We start from the raw sequence: 18,302 nt of genomic DNA on the forward strand, positions 1-18,302 counted from the left end.
GGCCCTCCCGCTCCTTCCTTCCCAGCATACAGGGGCCCATCCAGCTCAAACGCTCAGCAGGACTCAGCTGAGCTCCCAGCAGGGCCCAATGCTCTTAGACTGCGCTCACATGGGTGACCTGCCCCTGCTACCTCTCGCCCTGCTCTCCTGGCTCAGTTTCCCCAGGGCAGGGGGAGGCCCCCAGGAGAAGAGAGAGACACTGCCCTGCTTTCAGAGAAAAGGTCTGCTCCTGTCCAGTCAGATAGGGATCGGTTGCCCTGTCGCAGGGTAATGATGTGAAGGGGGAGGAGCCGTGCTGTCTGCAGAGAGGCCTGGCTGAGACGGGGCGTGACCTCAGACTGCCCCTGCTCCCAGTCTGGAGCCTCCAGCAGGTGGGCGTGCCCCTCGGGGTGCTGCAGGGTTGTGGCGAGGGTGCCGGCCTCATGCTGCGGCCCCTGCAGTTGAACAAGGCCCATGAGCAGTACAGCGAGTTGGAGGAGCGGATGGAATACATACGGGCCCTCCACGAGCTCATCCGCAACCACTTCAGCCTCTTCAGTGCGGAGACCGAGACGCTGGACATCTCGGTGAGAAGGCAACTCCGGGAGTCACCCCTCCCTCCCGGCTCTCCTCCCCCACAAGCACGCGGACCTGACTGCCCTCTGCTTGCCCCCCAGCTCCTGGATCTGTGGGAGGCATTTCAGTTTGAGAGAAGCCAGGCCTCGGAGTTCCTGCTCAGCAAGCGACATGCCATCGTGCCCAAGCTGCAGCAGCTGATGGCGGCAGCGCTGGCCGAGCTGGAAGGGCTGATTGGGAAGGCCCTGTCCAGCCCCTTCATGGACCCTGCACAGGAGCAGAAGAGCATGGAGAACCAGCTCATCGCCCTGGGGCATCAGTTCCAGGACACCACCAGCTACCTCAGCGAACTGCACCACGCCTACACCACCTTCACTGGTACCCAGGTTTCCCACTCCCTCCACCCCACCCTGTGAGCAACCCCCAGCTGATAGAAGGGGTTGGACTCAAGGTCCTGTGTCCTGCGTGCCCCTAAGCAAGTTCCAGGGATCTCACACCTTTATCGGTCTCTTATATATGAAAATTGCAGGATAGAATCTTCATACAATGGATACAGTGCAGTGCTTACGGTGGGGAGATGGGACTCCCAGTCTGGGAGGGCAGACAGACTGGAGAATGTTCCGTTAGGATGTGATGGGGTCAGAGGGCTAAACCTGTGCAGGAGAATGCGAAGGTGTCCCTATTGTAGTACCAGCCTTTGTGTAGCCCTGTTCAACCCAGCCCCACACTGGGCAGCAGGCCCCAGGGAACATGGTCTTCATGCTTCCAGCCAGTGTGGTGCAGTCAGCTGCTGGGCCTCATTAGCCCACAGCACAGAACTACTGGTCTTAACGTCTTCCATGCAGCGGCGCCGCTCCTTCCCTTCTGCCTGTAAAGAAAAGTGTGGGCTCAAGTTCTTTTTGTCCTCAGGTGCAGTCACTTCTATCAGTCACTTCTGTCCATTCAAAGGCACATTGCTTCTCAGTTGCATCTTGGCCAACCTCACTATGACCACCTCTCCCTGTGGTCCTCCCAAGTTCAGGGCTGTCGGCCAAGTGTGAGATGTTGGACACTGGGACCATCCTCAAGCAAGGGGCTTTTCCTTTAGCTAAGTATTGGGAGACCCTCATCCTCTACTCTGACCTTGACCGCGGACCTTGACCTTTCCTGCTAGGTTTGGAGATGTTTGTGAAAAAGCACAGCAGTGGATGCAGGCCCTGTAGTGTGAGGCCCAGGAAACCCCACAGCATGGCTTTTACTTCTTTCTTCCCTCCCTGTCTCCTCACCAGACTCCCAGGTTTTGTTAAAATAATCTGGGGTCGCCCTAACCAGTTTGGCTCAGTGGATAGAGCCTCGGCCTGCAGACTGAAGGGTCCCAGGTTTGATTCCGGTCAAGGGCATGTACCATGGTTGTGGGCACATCCCCAGTGGGAGGTGTGCAGGAGGCAGCTGATCGATGTTTCTCTCTCATCGATGTTTCTAACTCTCTATCCCTCTCCCTTCCTCTCTGTAAAAAATCAATAAAATATATATTTTTAAAAAATCATCTGGGGTCTTAGATCTAGATAATTAAAACTACCTTTATTTTTCATTATGCATCTTTTACTCTTTACTTTTGACCTTTGCTTTGTTGTATAACCATGTTAACACCTATTTTGACATCTAAGGATTCCTGGTTTTTATGAATTACCATTTTTAAAAACACCACATCTTTTCATTATTTTTATTCTTTCTTTGGATGGCTGTCATGTTTGAGGTGTTTTTTTTTTTTCTAAGAAGAAAATTAGAGGGGTTAACATTTCTAAGTTTCTATGTTGAAAATGTTCTTTCTAATTGTCCTTATCTAACAGCTTGGCTAAATATTGAATTCTGAGGTTTTCCTCAAATTTGGTATCACATCACTGTCTTCAACATGTAGCATTGTGGACAAATCTGATATCAATCTGACTTCCCACTTCTTAGATGATATGTTTATCGATTACTTGAAATGGTTCTTATGTTTGCTCTGGACTCCTTCCAGAATTCTTATTTGTATATTGGATTTTCTGGATCTCTCCTCCATTTTTTATCTTCTTTATCATCACCTCTTCCTTCCTTCCTTCCTTCCTTCCTTCCTTCCTTCCTTCCTTCCTTCCTTTCTTTCTTTCTTTCTTTCTTTCTTTCCTTCTTTCTTTCTTTAGTTCTGGGGAAATATTGTGACCTTGTCTTATAAGATTCCACTTTCTGTACTATCTACTCTATAATTTCCATTGCATTTTAAAACACATTCACATGTTGCATGTGTGTGCGTGTTTATGTGCACATGAACAAGGATATAAGCGTGTGTCCATAATAGCAAGGTACCACACTGTGCCCGGTCGTGGTTTCTAATATTGCCGTAGAAAGGAACCAGGGCTCCTCAGGGAATGGATGATCCCAGGGCTGTGACAGGGCAGGTATAAGATGAGCCTGGAATATCTTTTAAACCAGAAAGTAAGGAAATGTTAGCTTCTTTTAAAAAGTGATGGGAGAATGTCACAAGGACACAGAAGGGATACCAACTGGCCAAATCTGGGACAATTTGATCACCAAAGTTCAAATTAAACGACTGGAAAAAACGGAATGTATTATCCACACTAATAATAAGAAAGGCTGTGGGGAATGTTCTTAAAGGGGTGGGCTGCCTAGGTCTCATTAAGGAGAGTTCTGAGTAAGGACTTGAATTTGGTGAGCACAGGAGCACCTGGTTTTCTGAGGGAACAGTGCTCCAGAATGATCTGTCAGTCAAGGACCCTCAGCAGGAGGGAGCACCTGGGTACCTGAGCCACAGTAAGGAGCCTGCTGTGGCCTGAGTGGGGTGAATGAGATGGAGACTAATGGAAGAGGAGCCCTTCCCTTGTACTGCCATTGGGTTGTCTTAGATAGCCTATCCTTGGGACAACTGTCCCTTGGATTGTCCCCACCTCCATTGTTCTACTAAACAATTTTGGACCCCCCCATCCTGACACTTTTGGGACCTACCTTCTGTCATCATGGGCTCTTGACTGACCATCCCCCACCAGGCCCCCGCCCCTGCCCCCACACATATCTGAGGCCTCAGCCAGCCCTGTCTCACAGGGGATGAGAGTCCTGTGCCCTTGCCAATCTGTGGGATCCATCCTATCCTGCAGCAGCAGAGCATCTGGCACCTGTACCGAGTCATCTCTGAACACATCAGTGATTGGAAGTGCATGGCTTTTGCCAAGGTGCTGACACCCTTCCTTGGAGCTCCTGCCTAGGAACGGAGAGCCTGCAGGGGGGTGGGGTGGGGGAGGGTCTCCAGCTGACACTGAGCCCTTCTCCCTACAGTTCAGCCTGCCTATGGCCCAGGAGAAGATAGAGGGCTGGCTGACAGAGGCAGCCCAGATAAATGCCACCGTGGGCCTGCACAGCCCGGTCCTACAGTACTGCATACGCATTCTGGAGGAGTTTCGCAGCTACCTGCCCTTGCTTACCAAGCTGAGCAGCCTCCAGCTGCATGGCCTCAACTTCCAAGGCCTCGTTCGAGGTGTGTTTATAAGGAGAGTCAGAGAGAGGAGGGGAAGGGAAGGACATAGGAGTTAGAACAATGCAACAGCTCAATCACTCTTGTTGGGAACATCTTCCCTCCCTGGGTTGCTCCCTGCCACCCCCAAAGCACCATGTGGGTCCTTCCTGCTAACCTGGGCTGGCTCAGGCTGGAGTCTGAGCTCTGGGCTCCGCACTGTGCGCTGGACTTTGGGTTCGGGGTTCTTGGCTCTATATTGCACTCAGATCTGCCGTCTGGGAGCTGGGCTGGGCTGGGCTGGGCTCTGGGTCCCGGACCTGCCATGTACTGGTGTTGCTCTGACTTGTTGTCCCTTCTACCTCTAGCCTTAGGGCTGGGCAGTCTCAACGTAGAACTCCTAACACTGGGCCAGCTGCTCACTTGTCCACTGCTGGACTTTGCAGATCAAATCAATCAGGTGGGGGCCCCTGGAGGGAGGGAGGTGGTCCCAGGTTCTGTTTGCTAAGCTCTAATAGAGTTAAGGTCCCCTTGAGACAAGGGGGTAATAGATACTGGCTTGTGGGTGGGTGGGGTTGGGAGTGAGATTGATGGCCTGCCTGGAGCATATGGGGATCTGATGGGCGGTTCAGACTCTGTGAGACTGAGAGTATGCACCAGCCCCACCAGGGGAAAGAAGTAGGTGGCAGCCCCAAAGTTGTGGGCACACAGGATGGCAGATGACCCCCAACACTTACTCTGCCCCAAAAGAGCACGAGAACCAGCTGGAGTCTTGCAACATAGTGGGCTTCAGGGCAGCAGCCTAGGTCAGAGTGTGCTGCTGATGGCCCGTCTCTGAAGCCTGCTGGTCCCACTCTCCGTCTCTGAGACCTGCACACCCTGAGCCTGGCCCTTGAGTCCCAGCTCCAGTGCTATTCCCTGAGCCCTTGCCCAGTCCTGGTTTCTGAGTCCCAGCTCTTGCAGATCTGGCGGAATGAAAACGAACACATTCATGCCCAAGAGGCCCTGCAGCAGCTGCAGCAGGTCTGGGAAGCGCGACAGCTGCGCCTGCTCAACTTCATCCTGCACGTGCCCTGCGAGCCCTCCGCCCCGGGGCGCTCCAAGAGGCAAATGCTCCGCAGGGACATAATGGCCCAGGATAGTGGCACCTTCATCCTTTCAGGTGAGACCCAGCCCTTGTGGCCCGGTGAGAGTCCCCCGCTGGGGGCCATATTCATCCACCACATCCACCGAGCCCGGCCAGATCTGGCTTCTCTAGCCCAGGTCCCCATCCTTGCTGGAACGCCTGCGACATCATTCTGTTCTGAGACAATGTCTTTCATGGAGCTCCCAGCCCCTCACTCCCAAGCAACGCCTGGCTTCTTCAGCAGAGATCCTCCCCTTTCTGAGTGAATTAAGAAACGCCTCATGGTCATGTCTCTCCACCTTTCCATCTTCTGTCCTCTAGCATGTGCCCTGCTGTCTGACCTTGTGCCCTGCTGTCTGACCTTGTGTCCTGCTGTCTGACCTTGTGCCCTGCTGTCTGACCTTGTGTCCTGCTGTCTGACCTTGTGCCCTGCTGTCTGACCTTGTGCCCTGCTCACTCATTCCTTTTTCACTTCCTCATCAAACCCACCTGCCTCCGCTGAACCAAACACAGGAGACCCTGAGATTTCCAGACAGAAGTCCTGTCTCTTAGGAGCTCCCAGTCCAGTGAGAGAGAGAGAGAGAGAGAGAGAGCAGAGAGAGGTGCATGGTGGAGCACCTAACTGAGGGCAGTCGAATCTCAGAAAGCAGCTTCAAAGGACCAGGGAGAGTCAGAGAAACTCCCCTTCCCTTAGGGCAGCAGTTCTCAACCTGTGGGTTGCAACCCCTTTGGGGGTCGAACAACCCTTTCACAGGGGTCGCCTAAGACCATCGGAAAACACAGATATTTACATTATGATTCATAACAGTAGCAAAATTACAGTTATGAAGTACCAATGAAAATAATTTTATGTTTGGGGGTCACCACAACATGAGGAACTGTATTAAAGGGTCACGGCATTAGAAAGGTTGAGAACCACTGCCTTAGGGGGAGGCCTTTTGCTGACTTTTGAAGGAGGAGGAGTTTTCTCAAATTGCAAGGGGAGAAAGGCATGCCAGGGAGAGGGAACAGCATGGGTACAGACACTCAAGGTGGTATTAGTTAGGGAATTGGCAGAAGTCTCTCACTTCCTTTCTTGCACTCATGCATTGTCTACTATTTCCAGTTTCAGTTTCTTTGTAAAGTTGAGCAATGCCATGAAGACATTTGTGAAGTTACCTGAGACCAGAACTTTTCTAGATTTTTATTATAATTTCCCAGTTTTTGAAAATTGGCTGGCCTATACCTAATACGTTATCAACTCACCTTTCCTGAAGCCTTCCATGGTTTCCATAGAACCAATAGCTCTTTTCCCCACCCATATATCTCAGTGGTTAACATGATATTAGATTAAATTCTGTAATTGAAATTATAACTCACATAAGCAGGTTTTCCAACACACTGTGGCTCTTGGTGAGCCTACAGCTCAACTAGTGGCAGAAAAGAAATGGTTGGGTCTTCTAGAAAATAGCTGGAGATCTGTGACCGTGAATTTGGGGCCTTAGCCACTCCTGCCCTTGCCTCATCTGACTGCCAGCTCAGCTCAGCTGAGCCCACCCTTTCTTAGATTACAACAGCCTGCAGGATTCTGCCCAGGAGAGTCTTCAGGTGTTGTTCAAGATCCTGGCCATCCAGAAGTCAGGAGACCTTTACCAAAGAGCTGTGGAGTGGATGACCATCTTGCATGACTTGAGTGAGTGCAGGCTTCTAGCTGGGCTTATGTGTGGGACCTGCAGTGGGATGGCCCAGAGGGGATGGGGCGAGAGGTGGGGACTGGGTGGGGAAGATCTGAAAGGCAGAGTGAGGACCTCCTTCAGGGCTACTGCATGGGCCGAGGGGACCGCATCTTTATTCACAGTGAAAGTTTTCTCTCCTCCTCCAGGTGAGGTCCTTGGGTCCTGCTGAGTAGAATATTTTGGGGTGGGGCAACCTGAGAGGTCAGGAACAGGCTGGACCCCATTGCCACAACCCTAGTATTCCCCCAGCATTGCTCTGGCTGCTCACACAGGTGACATACTGGAGGTGTGGGTGACTTTCCAGCAGAAGTGGATTTTTCTGAATAAAGTTCTGCATGAGTTGAAGATCCAGTTTCCCAGTTCTGATCTGGTAGGGAAGGGGAGTGAGCAGAGTGGATAGAGGCTGCTGAGCAGTGGGATGCAGTGGTGGGGGGGAAGTGCCTCTTCACATCCGCCCTCACTTTTACCCTTTCCCTCACCACAGAACTCCCGTTTCAATGCCATGGATGATCAGTATCGGACCCTGATGCAGACCTCTGTGGCTGACCCCCTGGTTCTGTCACTCGTAGTGCCCAGTGGCCAGCGGAACTCTTCCTTCCAAGGCCAGAAGCTGCAACAGATGCTGCAAGCAGGCTCAGTGGAGCTGGAGTGCATCATTACGGCTATGAAGAGCGTGCTCTATGAGTTCTGTGTTCATTTCCCCCGCCTTTTCTTCCTCAGTGACAGTGAGCTGGTGGATCTCCTGGTCGCCCGACTGGAGCCAGGTGAGGCCCAGATATGGGTACGACGCTGTTTTCCTCACGTGCTGGCTGTGAGCTTCCAGTCCAGCCTGACTGGTGAGCACATGGATGCCCCGGAGTCAAGGCCATGCCTACAGACTCAGGTGGAGGGCCTTGCAGTACTCGGCGCCGGTGGGGAGAAGGTGAAGCTGCAGCAGCCCCTTCTTCTGCATCCGGATCTCCCCAGGTGGCTGGCCTCTCTGGAGAAGGGTCTGCGTTTGGCACTGGTGCATATGCTGCAGGGCTGTGTGGCTGCCCGTCTGCAGCGCAGTGTGGCTCTGGCTCCATCCCTAGACAAGGAGCTGCCCCAGCGAAGCCAGTTGTCCTCACAAATGTATGTCTACCACTGGCTGGATTTAGTCAAGGCCTTCCCATGGCAGTGTGTGCTGGTGGCAGAGGAGGTAGTATGGCGGGCCGAGATGGAGGAGGCTTTGCTTGAGGGGCAGACCCTGACCATGGTGCACACACATGTGTGCAAGCTGGAGGTACTGGTGCATTTTGTACGGACCCAGAAGGCCTCCCAGGGTGGGCAGCCCCTGCCCTCTGTCCGCGAGACCAGCCTGCTCAGTGCCCTAGTGGCCATGGCCGTGACTCACCGGGATATAGCACAGCTGCTGAAGGAGCACGAGGTCAGTGATCTGGCAGACTTCCACTGGGCCCGCCAACTCAAGTACCACCTGGGTTCATCTCACATCATCTCCCAAAGCCCCTTACAAAGTCTCAGGACCATTGCATCTACAGACACCTCTCTGTCACCAGCTGCATGCTGGATAGATGTGCTGGGCCGGTCCTTCCTGTACAATTATGAGTACCTGGGTCCCAGGCTGGGGTCTCTGCCCAGCTTGCTGCCTGAGTGGCCAGCCCTGGCACTATTATTGGCCCTGGAGGAGGTGGCCTGTGGGACCCTACTGGGACCTGATGGCATGGGCAAGGCAGCCATGGTGAAGAGCCTGGCACAGGCCCTGGGGCGCCAGCTGGTGATGATACCCTGCTTGCCTCAGATAGGGGCCCAAAGTCTGAGCAACTACCTGAACGGCGCCCTGCAGGGTGGCGCCTGGCTGCTGCTGGAGGCCGCTCAGCACCTGCCGCTCGGCTTGCTCTCTGCCCTGGGCCAGCGCCTGGCTGAGCTGCACAGCCTCTATGCCCCGCTGTACCGGCAGGTTTCCCGAAGCACCAGTACCATCGACCCAACCCACCCCCGGCTCCTTGGCAGGGGTTTCTTTGAGAAAAACCACGTGGACATGCGCCTTGGCTATGGCTGTCTCCTGACGCTACGTTCCCTGAGCCCTGCTGTGCCTGCCAACCTGCGCCTGCTGCTGCGGCCTGTGGCACTGACGCTGCCGAACCTACAGCAAGTGGCAGAGCTGACTCTGCTGGGCGCAGGGATGCGGGAGGCCTCCCTCCTGGCTACCCGCCTATCCAAATTCTTCTCCCTGGAGCGTGAGCTGGTGTCTGGGCCCCTGCCCTGCCGCTTGCCACTGCTCAAGCGGGTCCTTGCAGACACGGTACAGGCTCTAAATGTGGCCAAGGAGGAGCCCAAGCCCCAGCTGCCCCTCAGCCTTGCTGCTGCCCAGGAGAGGACCCTACTGCGTGCCCTGCTACGCTCACCTCTGTTTAGCATCGTCGACGGGGTCCGCCTTCACCACCTCCGAGAGCTGCTCTGTGGGACCTTCCCCAGAGCCAGACAAGTGCTGGCAGAGCCCGTGACCCCCAGGCTGAGGAAGCCACTGCTGGTGGAGGAATTGCAGCAGGCGGGCTTGCATCCCAGCACTGATATTTTGGGTTCCCTGGAGCAGCTGAGCCAGGCCCTGGGCCAGACCTCGGGCATTTTGCTCCTGGGCCCTGCAGGCTGCGGCAAGACCACTTGCTGGCACAGCCTGTTTACGATTCAGAATCGGCTGGCGGCCATGGAGGACACCTCAACACAGGGCTGTCTGCCTGTGGAAATTACACACCTGTATCCCAGTGTCCTCAGCCCCGAGGAGTTCCTGGGATGGTCAGAGGGCCCCTGCTGGCACCAAGGCATCCTCCCCAGGCTGCTTCGTGCAACCAGTCAGTGCAGGATTGTGGACCCAAAGAGCAAGGCCCGGGGATCGGTGAGGACCCAGCACTGGGTAATATGTGATGGGGTCTCCAGTGCTGCTTGGCTGGACTCTGTCACTTGCCTGCTGCGTGACCCCCCCCAGCTTATCCTCCCCAGTGGTCAGCAGGTAGAACGACCCCCGGATACTTTTCTCCTGATGGAGGTGGGAGATGCCACAGGAATGCCCCCCGCAGTGGTGGGCCGCTGTGCCCTAGTCTGGTGTGGTGGGGAGCAGACGTGGAAGGGGATGCTTAAAGCCCTGATGGCAGCCCTGCCCCAGGAGTACTGCCTGCAACCCCAGACGGTCACCGAACTCAACCACCTGGCTGAAGTGCTGGTGCCTGCAACGTTCCGATTCCTCACCCGCCAGGGTGCCAGCTCCGTGCTGCAGGCACATGGGCAGAAGGCTGTTTGCCCGGGTGTGGCTGAAATCACCAGCCTGGCTCGCCTCTTGCGTTGCCTGCTTGACCCCCATCTACCAGGTGAAGAGACACATGTCCCAGGTGAAGGGAAGGGAAAGAGAGGGCTGGCTTGAGATCTCTGAGGCCTGGAGGTTAGATGGCATATGGCTGGAGCCTGCGGGGGTGGGGTCTTTGGTGGACTTGGGCTTGGGGACCAAAAGTGAGAAGTAATCGAGCCAACTCTCCTCCCCATCCCCACTTCTTACTGGGGCTCCTATTCTGGCCACAGTGAACTTTGCAGAAGACCTCAGTCATAGTGATTCTGGAACCCCGAGCTTCAAGTCCTCGAAAAGCAGCTCTCTGACCCGGTCCCAGGCTGACAGCAGTGATGTGCCTAATAAGCGCAGGGAGCACTTGCTGGTGGTCAGCAGCTTTCTCTTTGCCTTGATCTGGGGCTTTGGAGCCCACCTTCCCTCCAGGTATCTACAGGGATGGGGAGTGGTGGATGCAGAGGGCTGAGATGGACTGGCCGGTCAGAGTCAAACCCAGGGAATCACTGTCCGGGAGGGTGGAGTGTGTCACAAATGGAGATGTTGTAACTCTCTGACACTTCTGCCTGTGTGTCCCTCTGAGCAGGCTCTGGTCCGTCTTTGATACCTTCCTGAGGGATTCTATTAGTTACCTCCCCAACTATCCCGAGCCATCGCCCTCAGCCTCGGTGTTTGATCTTCATTTATGCCCTGAAGATGGGACACTGGTCCCCTTCACCGGGCAATACGTGGGCAGCCGCATCAAGGGATCTCTGGGCACCTTCAGTCCTTCTCCCCAGGTGTGAGGACAGTGGCTGGGGTTGGGGCTTAAGGGGCTCTCCTGGGAGAGTCCACGTTCTAGGCCCAGCTGAGGCCTATTTGCTCCCTTTCTTGGCTATGTTTTCACACTTGCAAGAATACACGAAGTATTATGCAAGTAGAGCTTTAAGACAAGATCCCTAGACCTTTCCTTTCAGCTGGATTACTGTCCGGAGCTGCCACAGTAAGCCCTGCTCCTGTCCTGCAGATTGAACGACTCTTGTATGTGGTGGACCTGCTTCTGACAGAGGGACACCCAGTGCTGCTGGCTGGAGAGGCAGCAACAGGGAAGTCAGCCTTTGTGGAGGTGCTAGTGGAACCACATCACCCTTACATCTACACCCCCATCCACCCTGCCTTCAGTACCACCCACCTTCGCCTTCTGCTGAGCCGAGGGGTCCAGAGCCAATCACGAACCAGCCTGAGGTCTGGGCAGCACCTGAATGCTAAAGGCTCCCTCCTCTTCCTGCTGGAGGATCTGCACCTGGCTGCTTCTGGTGAGGAGCTGGGAGGAGGGAAAGGAGGCAATATCTCCAGGAAGCCTGAACCTCCAGGCATAAAAACTGATAAATAGGTCATTGCAATAGAATAGAGATCCAAGAAATAAATCCTCACTTATATTGTCAATTAATTTATGACAAAGGAGGGAAAGATATACAATGGTGTAAAGACATTCTCTTTGATAAGTAGTATTTATTGCCCAAACTGGACAGATACATGCCATAGACAGAAAATATTCATGATACACATATCTGACAAAGAACTTAAATTCAGAATATATAAAATAATGTACAACTCAATAAGAAAACAAACGCCATTTTTAAAAATGTACAAAAGAACAGACACTTCCTTCACGAAAGAAAGATATGGCACCAATTAGCACATGAAAAGATTCTCCATGCTATTAGGCATCAGTGAACTGCAAATTAAAACCACCATGAGATAGTAGTTCAAACCTTCTAGAAAGAGTACAGTTAGAAAGACTGAGAATAGAAAGTGTTGGGAAATGCAGAGCAACTAAAACTCTCACACTTTGTTGATGGGACTGTAAAATGATATAACCACTATGAAAAGAGTGTGGCAGTTCCTTATCAAATTAAATATATACTTACCATAAGACCCAGCAATTCTATTTGTAAGTATTTACTCAAGTGAAATAAAATCATATTTATGTTCTCAAACGTATACGTGAATGTTCAAAGCAGCATTATCCTGAATAGTCAAAATGCAGAAACCTAAATGCCCTCAATATGTCTGTCAATGGATTTACAAATTGTGGTATTTTCTTTTCTTTTTTTAAAATATATTTTATTGATTTTTCACAGAGAGGAAGGGAGAGGGATAGAGAGTTAGAAACATCGATGAGAGAGAAACATCGATCAGCTGCCTCCTGCACACCCACTACTGGGGATGTGCTCGCAACCAAGGTACATGCCCTTGACCGAAATCGAACCTGGGACCCTTCAGTCTGCAGGCCGATGCTCTATCCACTGAGCCAAACCAGTTAGGGCCAAATTGTGGTATTTTCATAGTAGACTACTACTCAGCAACCAAATGGAACAATCTACTGGTACACACAAAACATGAATGAATCTCAGAATCATGCTGAGCAAAAGAAGCCAGAATGGTAAATTGCATATAGTGTATGATTCCCCTTATATGAAGTTCTAGAATAGGTAAACTAATCTATAGTGATAGAAATTAGATCAGATAGAAATTCCTGGGACAGTGAGGTGGGGGGATTGACTGCAAGGGGCATGAAGGAACTTCTGGGGTGGTAAAAATGTTCTAAATATCATCAGGTTGGTGGTTACACAGGTACATACATTTGTCAAAGTTCATTGAACTATACTTTTAAAATAACTACATTTTATTTTATACTAGAGGCCTGGTGCATGAATTTGTACAAGGGTAGGGTCCCTAGGCCTGGCCGGCAATCAGAGCCAATCAGGGCCTTCCCACTGCCAGTTGGGGCCTCCCTTCCCCAGCTGCGGGCCACCAGCTGGGCCTTCCTTCATTCTGTGCCATCCCCTGGTGGTCAGTTCACATCATAGTGAGTGATCGGTCTCCCAGTCAAACTCCTGTGGGGACAATTTGCATATTAGGCTTTTATATATATACTAGAGGCCCGGTGCACAAAATTCATGCACGGGGGAGTGTGTCCCTCAGCCCAGGCTGCACCCTCTCCAATCTGGGACCCTTTGAGGGATGTCTGACTGCCCGTTTAGGCCCGATCCTACGTGGATCCTACGTGGATCGGGCCTAATGGGCATTCGGACATCCCTCTCACAATCCAGGACTGCTGGCTCCCAACTGCTCGCCTACCTGCCTTCCTGATTGCCCCTAACCACTTCTGCCTGCCAGCCTGATCACCCCCTAACCACTCCTCTGCCAGCCTGATTGATGCCTAACTGCTCCCCTGCCAGCCTGTTTGCCCCTAACTGCTCTCCCCTGCAGGTCTGGTCACCCCTAACTGCCCTCCCTTGCAGGCCTGGTCCCCCCCAACTGCTCTCCCCTGAAGGCCTGGGTCCCCCCGCAACTGCCCTTCCCTGTGGGTCCGGTCGCCCCCAACTTCCCTCCTCTGCCGGCCTGGTCACCCCTAACTGCCCTCCCCTGCAGGCTTGATCACCCCCAATTGCCCTCCCTTGCAGGCCTGGTCCCTCCCAACTGCCCTCCCCTGCCGGCCATCTTGTGGCAGTCATCTTTGACCACATGGGGGCAGCCATCTTGTGTGTTGGAGTGATCGTCAATTTGCATATTATTCTTTTTTTAGATAGGATAGAGGCCTGGTGCATGGGTGGGGGCTGGTTGGTTTGCCCTGAAGGGTGTACCGGATCAGGGTGGGGGTTCCCTTGGGGCATGGGGTGGCCTGGGCAAGGGGCCTGTGATGGTTTGCAGGCCAGCCACGCCCCCCGGCGACCCAAGCGGAGGCCCTGGGATCTAGGATTTCTTTTTCTTCTATAATTGAAACTCTGTAGCCTTGAGCGGAGGCCTGGGCCCGCTAGGGCAGGTGGAAAGTTGGCTCCCTCCATTGCCAGGGAAACCCAAGCCTCCTGCTCTCTCCGTGGCCGCAGCCATCTTGGTTGGGTTAATTTGCATACTTGGTCCTGATTGGCTGGTGGGTGTGGCTTGTGGGTGTAGTGGAGGTACGGTCGATTTGCATATTACTCTTTTATTAGATAGGACTAGAGACCCAGTGCATGACAATTCGTGCACCGCCCCCCCCCCCCCCGGGGGGAGCCTTCAGCCCAGCCTGCGCCCTCTTGCAGTCCGGGAGCCCTTGCTCCTTACCGCCTGCCTGCTCACTGCTCTTTACTGCTCAGCACCCTGCTCCTTAGTGCTGCCTCGGAGGTGGGAGAGGCTCCCGCCACCGCTACTGCGCTCGCCTGGCTTCTGTCTATGGCATGTATCTGGTGGTCAGTATGCGTCGTAGTGACTGGCCGTTCAGTCGATTTGCAAATTACCCTTTTATTATATAGGGTACCTATATTTTAATCGTATTTTAATAAAGTTGATTTTATGAAAGTGTGCATGTGCTATAACTCCACACTCTCTGTGATGACTGCATTTCCCCACTGCCCCCCACTAATTTGGTCAGATTAGGTTTACAACCATCTCAGCTTCCAAACTTGCCTATTCATTAATCTTCAGTTAATGAATAATTGGCCATAAAGGTAGGATTTGGGGGAGAAGAGAGAAGAAATTACTCACTTTTAGGGAAAGTGTGTGGGAGAGAGAACAACTTAGACATGACCAAACCCCAGCACATCAGATGCACAAAATTCCTTCAGAATCCTATGTATTCAGAAGTAAACTGAGTGAGGCAGAGATAGAGGAACAGGGTGACACTGCCATATGGACTTAAGCATGTCCTCACTGTTATTCTTAATGTTCCACAGACCCAGAGAAGAGCTGTCAGCCAGTGTTGGAGACTCTACGCCAGGCCATGAATGGCACTGTGTGTGCCCACAACACCTTGGAACTGCAGACACTACAGCCTATAGTCAACTTCCTTGCCACAGCTACAGTGCCAGGCTTTTGTGAGTGCCCACTGTGTCCCCGCCTCTTTCGACTGTTTACAGTGCTGGCCCTGGCCGACATGACTCAGGCCATGCTGCTGAGCAGGCACACACCTATCATCCAGGCCTGGCTTGAACGCTTCCCCTGTGTGGAGCGGGAGGGTGTTTTAGCAAGAGCCCTCATCTGTGCCTCCATGGAGGCCTGGGAGATTGTGAGCAGATGTTTTTTGCCTTCACCACTCCACCCACATTACCGCTTTTCCCTGCACTCTGTGAGCCAACTACTGGGAAGCCTGCAGCTGCTGCCAACCAGAACAGGCTCCCGAGGTTTTCTGGATTATCCCAACCACCAGGAGCATTTGCGCCGGGTGTCAGGCTTGCGTGGTACCCGCCTGATGACTATGATGGCCATGCGCAACATGGTGCGCCTTTGGCTGCATGAGGCACAGAGAACCTTCTGTGATAGGCTGGACAGCCCTAGGGAACGTGACTACTGTGCCAAGCTACTCCTAGAAGTAGCTCAGAGTGTCTTCTGCTGTGGGCCAGTGCCCCAAAGCCTGGACAAGGGCTATGAAGAGGAGGAGGAGAGGGTGCCTGAAGTGGAGTCTGAAGGGGAGTTGGCTCAGTGGGAGGACTTAAGCAATAGCAGCAGTGAGACAGAAGAGGAGGACACTTATGACCTTTGGGTCACCATAGGCCCACCCTCCAGTGATTCAAGTCGTGCATCATCCATTGCCCCAGTAGAGAGGGAGAGCACAGAGAACATAAGTCAAAAGATAAATCAGGAGGAAGACACAAGGGCCTCCAGTTACAAACTTCAAATAAAGAGATCCAAGAATTGGTGGCAGAAGACATCCCAGTTGGACCTGGACTCACCCCTATTGCTACCAGTGCTACTACTCTGTCCCCAGGAAAAGCCCTCAGACCTGATCTTCAGTCAGGAGCTGATAGTGGGTTCCAACTCTGAGTGCCCCAACATGTACCTGGAACGGCAGTGGGAGAACCTGGAGGAGCAGCTGGCCACATCAGCCGCTCAGCTAAAGCTGAGTCCCCACCTTGCCCGGTGCCACTCAATGGCCCAGCATGTGGCCCGCCTGGTCCGGGTGCTGGCCAGGCCCCGGCAGCATGGCCTTCTGCTCTCAGAGGCTCTGGGCACTGGGCGCTGTACTGCCATCATTCTGGCAGCTAACATTTGTCAGGCCCGTATCTTCTATCTGCCATGTCAGTCAGAGAAGGCCATTCTCCAGTGTCTATGGGATGCCAGCTGGCATGCTGGCATGTTAGGTCAGCCAGTGGCCCTTCTGGTGCCCAACGGTGTGGATCTTACCACTCTTCATCGTCTGTTGGCCTTGGCAAGCTCAGGCAGTTTCCCTGACCAGTACACAGAAGCACATCTGGAAAAAATTGAAGAACATCTCCTCAGAGATGTCAAGCAGACCATCAGGAAGGAAATGCTTTTGCAGAGGTGAGGCCAAGAGCCCCATTCTAGGGGCTGCTCTGCTCTTTCTCCATTCTGGCCAAAAGGCCAAAAAAAGAAAAGTAGGGGTTGCTGTGAGGGCTCAGAAGGTCAGAGCTAAGGGTTCAGGATTGGGACTGGGGCATGCATGGGCAAATAGAGATAAAGGGGAGGACAGTATCTGAGCTCCTGGCCCACAGGTTCTACCAGCAAGTGTGCAGCCACCTGCACATGTTCATCCTGATCGGAGATGACCAAGCCCACAAACAACTGCCCTCCACCCTTTTCTGGAGACTCCTTCAACTGGCCATCACCAGCATTGATCACTATGAACCCTGGGACCAAGACTCCCTGATCAGTGTGGCTCGGCACCATCTGGACAGTGCTCAGAATCTACCGCTTGGTGATGGTGAGCACTTTCTACCTGTCTGTGCCTCATCTCAACCAGACTCTGTAGAGGATTATTACTTAGCGCTCTCTCTCTCTCTCTCTCTCTCTCTCTCTCTCTCTCTCTCATCTAGTGAATCCCCTTCACCTTTTCTGCCCTCTTGTCTGAGCCAGGAGAGGGTCCCTTTCTTTTCCTATTCCTCTAAAAGCTCACTAGCCCAGGCTAAAGTCATGCCTGTTGCAGATACCTTGAAGTACCCAGACCTCCAGGCCTCAATTCCCAGTGTAGCCAAAGCCATGGCTTTCATCCACCTTTCGGCTGCCAGCTACCATGGGCACCTGTGCCCTGAATTGCCACTCGTCACCCCCAAGACCTTCTTAGACTTCCTGGAGACCTTCATGCTGCTGCAACAACAGATGATCCTACAGATGAAGAACAAGGCTCAGAGGTGAGTGGTCCTATTCCCTGCCCTGTACTTCCTTCTGCTCCCTCAGATACACTGATTGGGTCACTGTATCTCCAGGTTCAACAATGCCCTGGGGAATCTGACAACAATATTTGAGCAACACAGTATCCAAACCAACCAGGTCTCCAACTTGAAACAGGAGATGATAGACTCCCACAAGGTAAGAGGGGAAGACTATGGTCCAAAGCAGAAGCCCGAAAGGGGACTTTGGAGGAACCAACCAAACTGAACCTTAGTTCTTGACTCTGGAGTCCCCCTTCCGCCATAAGGTCTCTCTGATCCATGCTGCCTCCTCCTTTAGAATTTAGACTCAAAACTCCCCATAACACATCTGAGACCTGGCTGATTCTTCTAAACACATGAAACCCAAGTGTAGCTTCTGGTTTCCCCTAGTAGCTTGACAGTGTGAAGTTCAGAATGCTCCCCAAGGTCTCTGTAGATTTCATCAGGAATGGGGCAGGGATTACAGTCTCATGGTCACCTCTCCCTCTGAACCTCCTCTTTTCCTGAATGCTCTATCAGTGTCAGATCTCTTGCTCATTCACTCAACAGCCATGATAAGTGTGTGCTTCTCTCAATATTCCCCACCCCAGGAAATGGCACTATCATTCACTTAGCCACTTAAGCCAAATCCCGGAAGGTATTCTGGACAACTCTATCTCTTTTCTCTCTCATATTCAGTTGGTTCATTTATTCATTACTGTACTCAACAAAAATTAATTGAAGTCCACATTTTTTTTTGTCCAGGCATTCATTAATATTTATGTCTATGTCTACATCTACATATTATGTTTACATCTAGATGGATGGATAGATAGATAAATAGGTAGGTAGGTAGATAGATAGATAGATAGATAGATAGATAGATAGAATCCTTGCCACAAGTTTCTGAGGTGGCTATTTTCCCCCCCATTTTACAGATGAGAAAACGGAAATCTAGAGAGCTTTAGAATGAGCATTAAATAAGATCTTACATGTAAAGCAT

The 18,302-nt window shown here is 52.5% G+C and overlaps 1 protein-coding gene across 1 annotated transcript in view; it reads left to right on the forward strand.

Annotated features, from left to right (window-relative positions):
- Nucleotides 1-18,302, forward strand: part of DNHD1 (dynein heavy chain domain 1) — a gene marked incomplete at its 5' end in the record, with an annotated part of 59,198 nt that overhangs the window by 26,430 nt on the left and 14,466 nt on the right. The window contains 15 exons of the mRNA XM_080640658.1: nucleotides 441-933; nucleotides 3,631-3,758; nucleotides 3,862-4,060; nucleotides 4,405-4,496; nucleotides 5,000-5,198; nucleotides 6,709-6,834; nucleotides 7,150-7,247; nucleotides 7,362-10,242; nucleotides 10,430-10,619; nucleotides 10,777-10,969; nucleotides 11,197-11,485; nucleotides 14,888-16,472; nucleotides 16,664-16,872; nucleotides 17,095-17,299; nucleotides 17,375-17,537. Coding sequence (XP_080496784.1) covers nucleotides 441-933; nucleotides 3,631-3,758; nucleotides 3,862-4,060; nucleotides 4,405-4,496; nucleotides 5,000-5,198; nucleotides 6,709-6,834; nucleotides 7,150-7,247; nucleotides 7,362-10,242; nucleotides 10,430-10,619; nucleotides 10,777-10,969; nucleotides 11,197-11,485; nucleotides 14,888-16,472; nucleotides 16,664-16,872; nucleotides 17,095-17,299; nucleotides 17,375-17,537 — 7,050 coding nt within the window. The remainder of the gene's footprint in view (nucleotides 1-440; nucleotides 934-3,630; nucleotides 3,759-3,861; nucleotides 4,061-4,404; nucleotides 4,497-4,999; nucleotides 5,199-6,708; nucleotides 6,835-7,149; nucleotides 7,248-7,361; nucleotides 10,243-10,429; nucleotides 10,620-10,776; nucleotides 10,970-11,196; nucleotides 11,486-14,887; nucleotides 16,473-16,663; nucleotides 16,873-17,094; nucleotides 17,300-17,374; nucleotides 17,538-18,302) is intronic.

Source organism: Plecotus auritus (assembly GCF_963455305.1).
Source record: "Plecotus auritus genome assembly, chromosome: 9".
Classification (NCBI taxonomy): Eukaryota; Metazoa; Chordata; class Mammalia; order Chiroptera; family Vespertilionidae; genus Plecotus; species Plecotus auritus.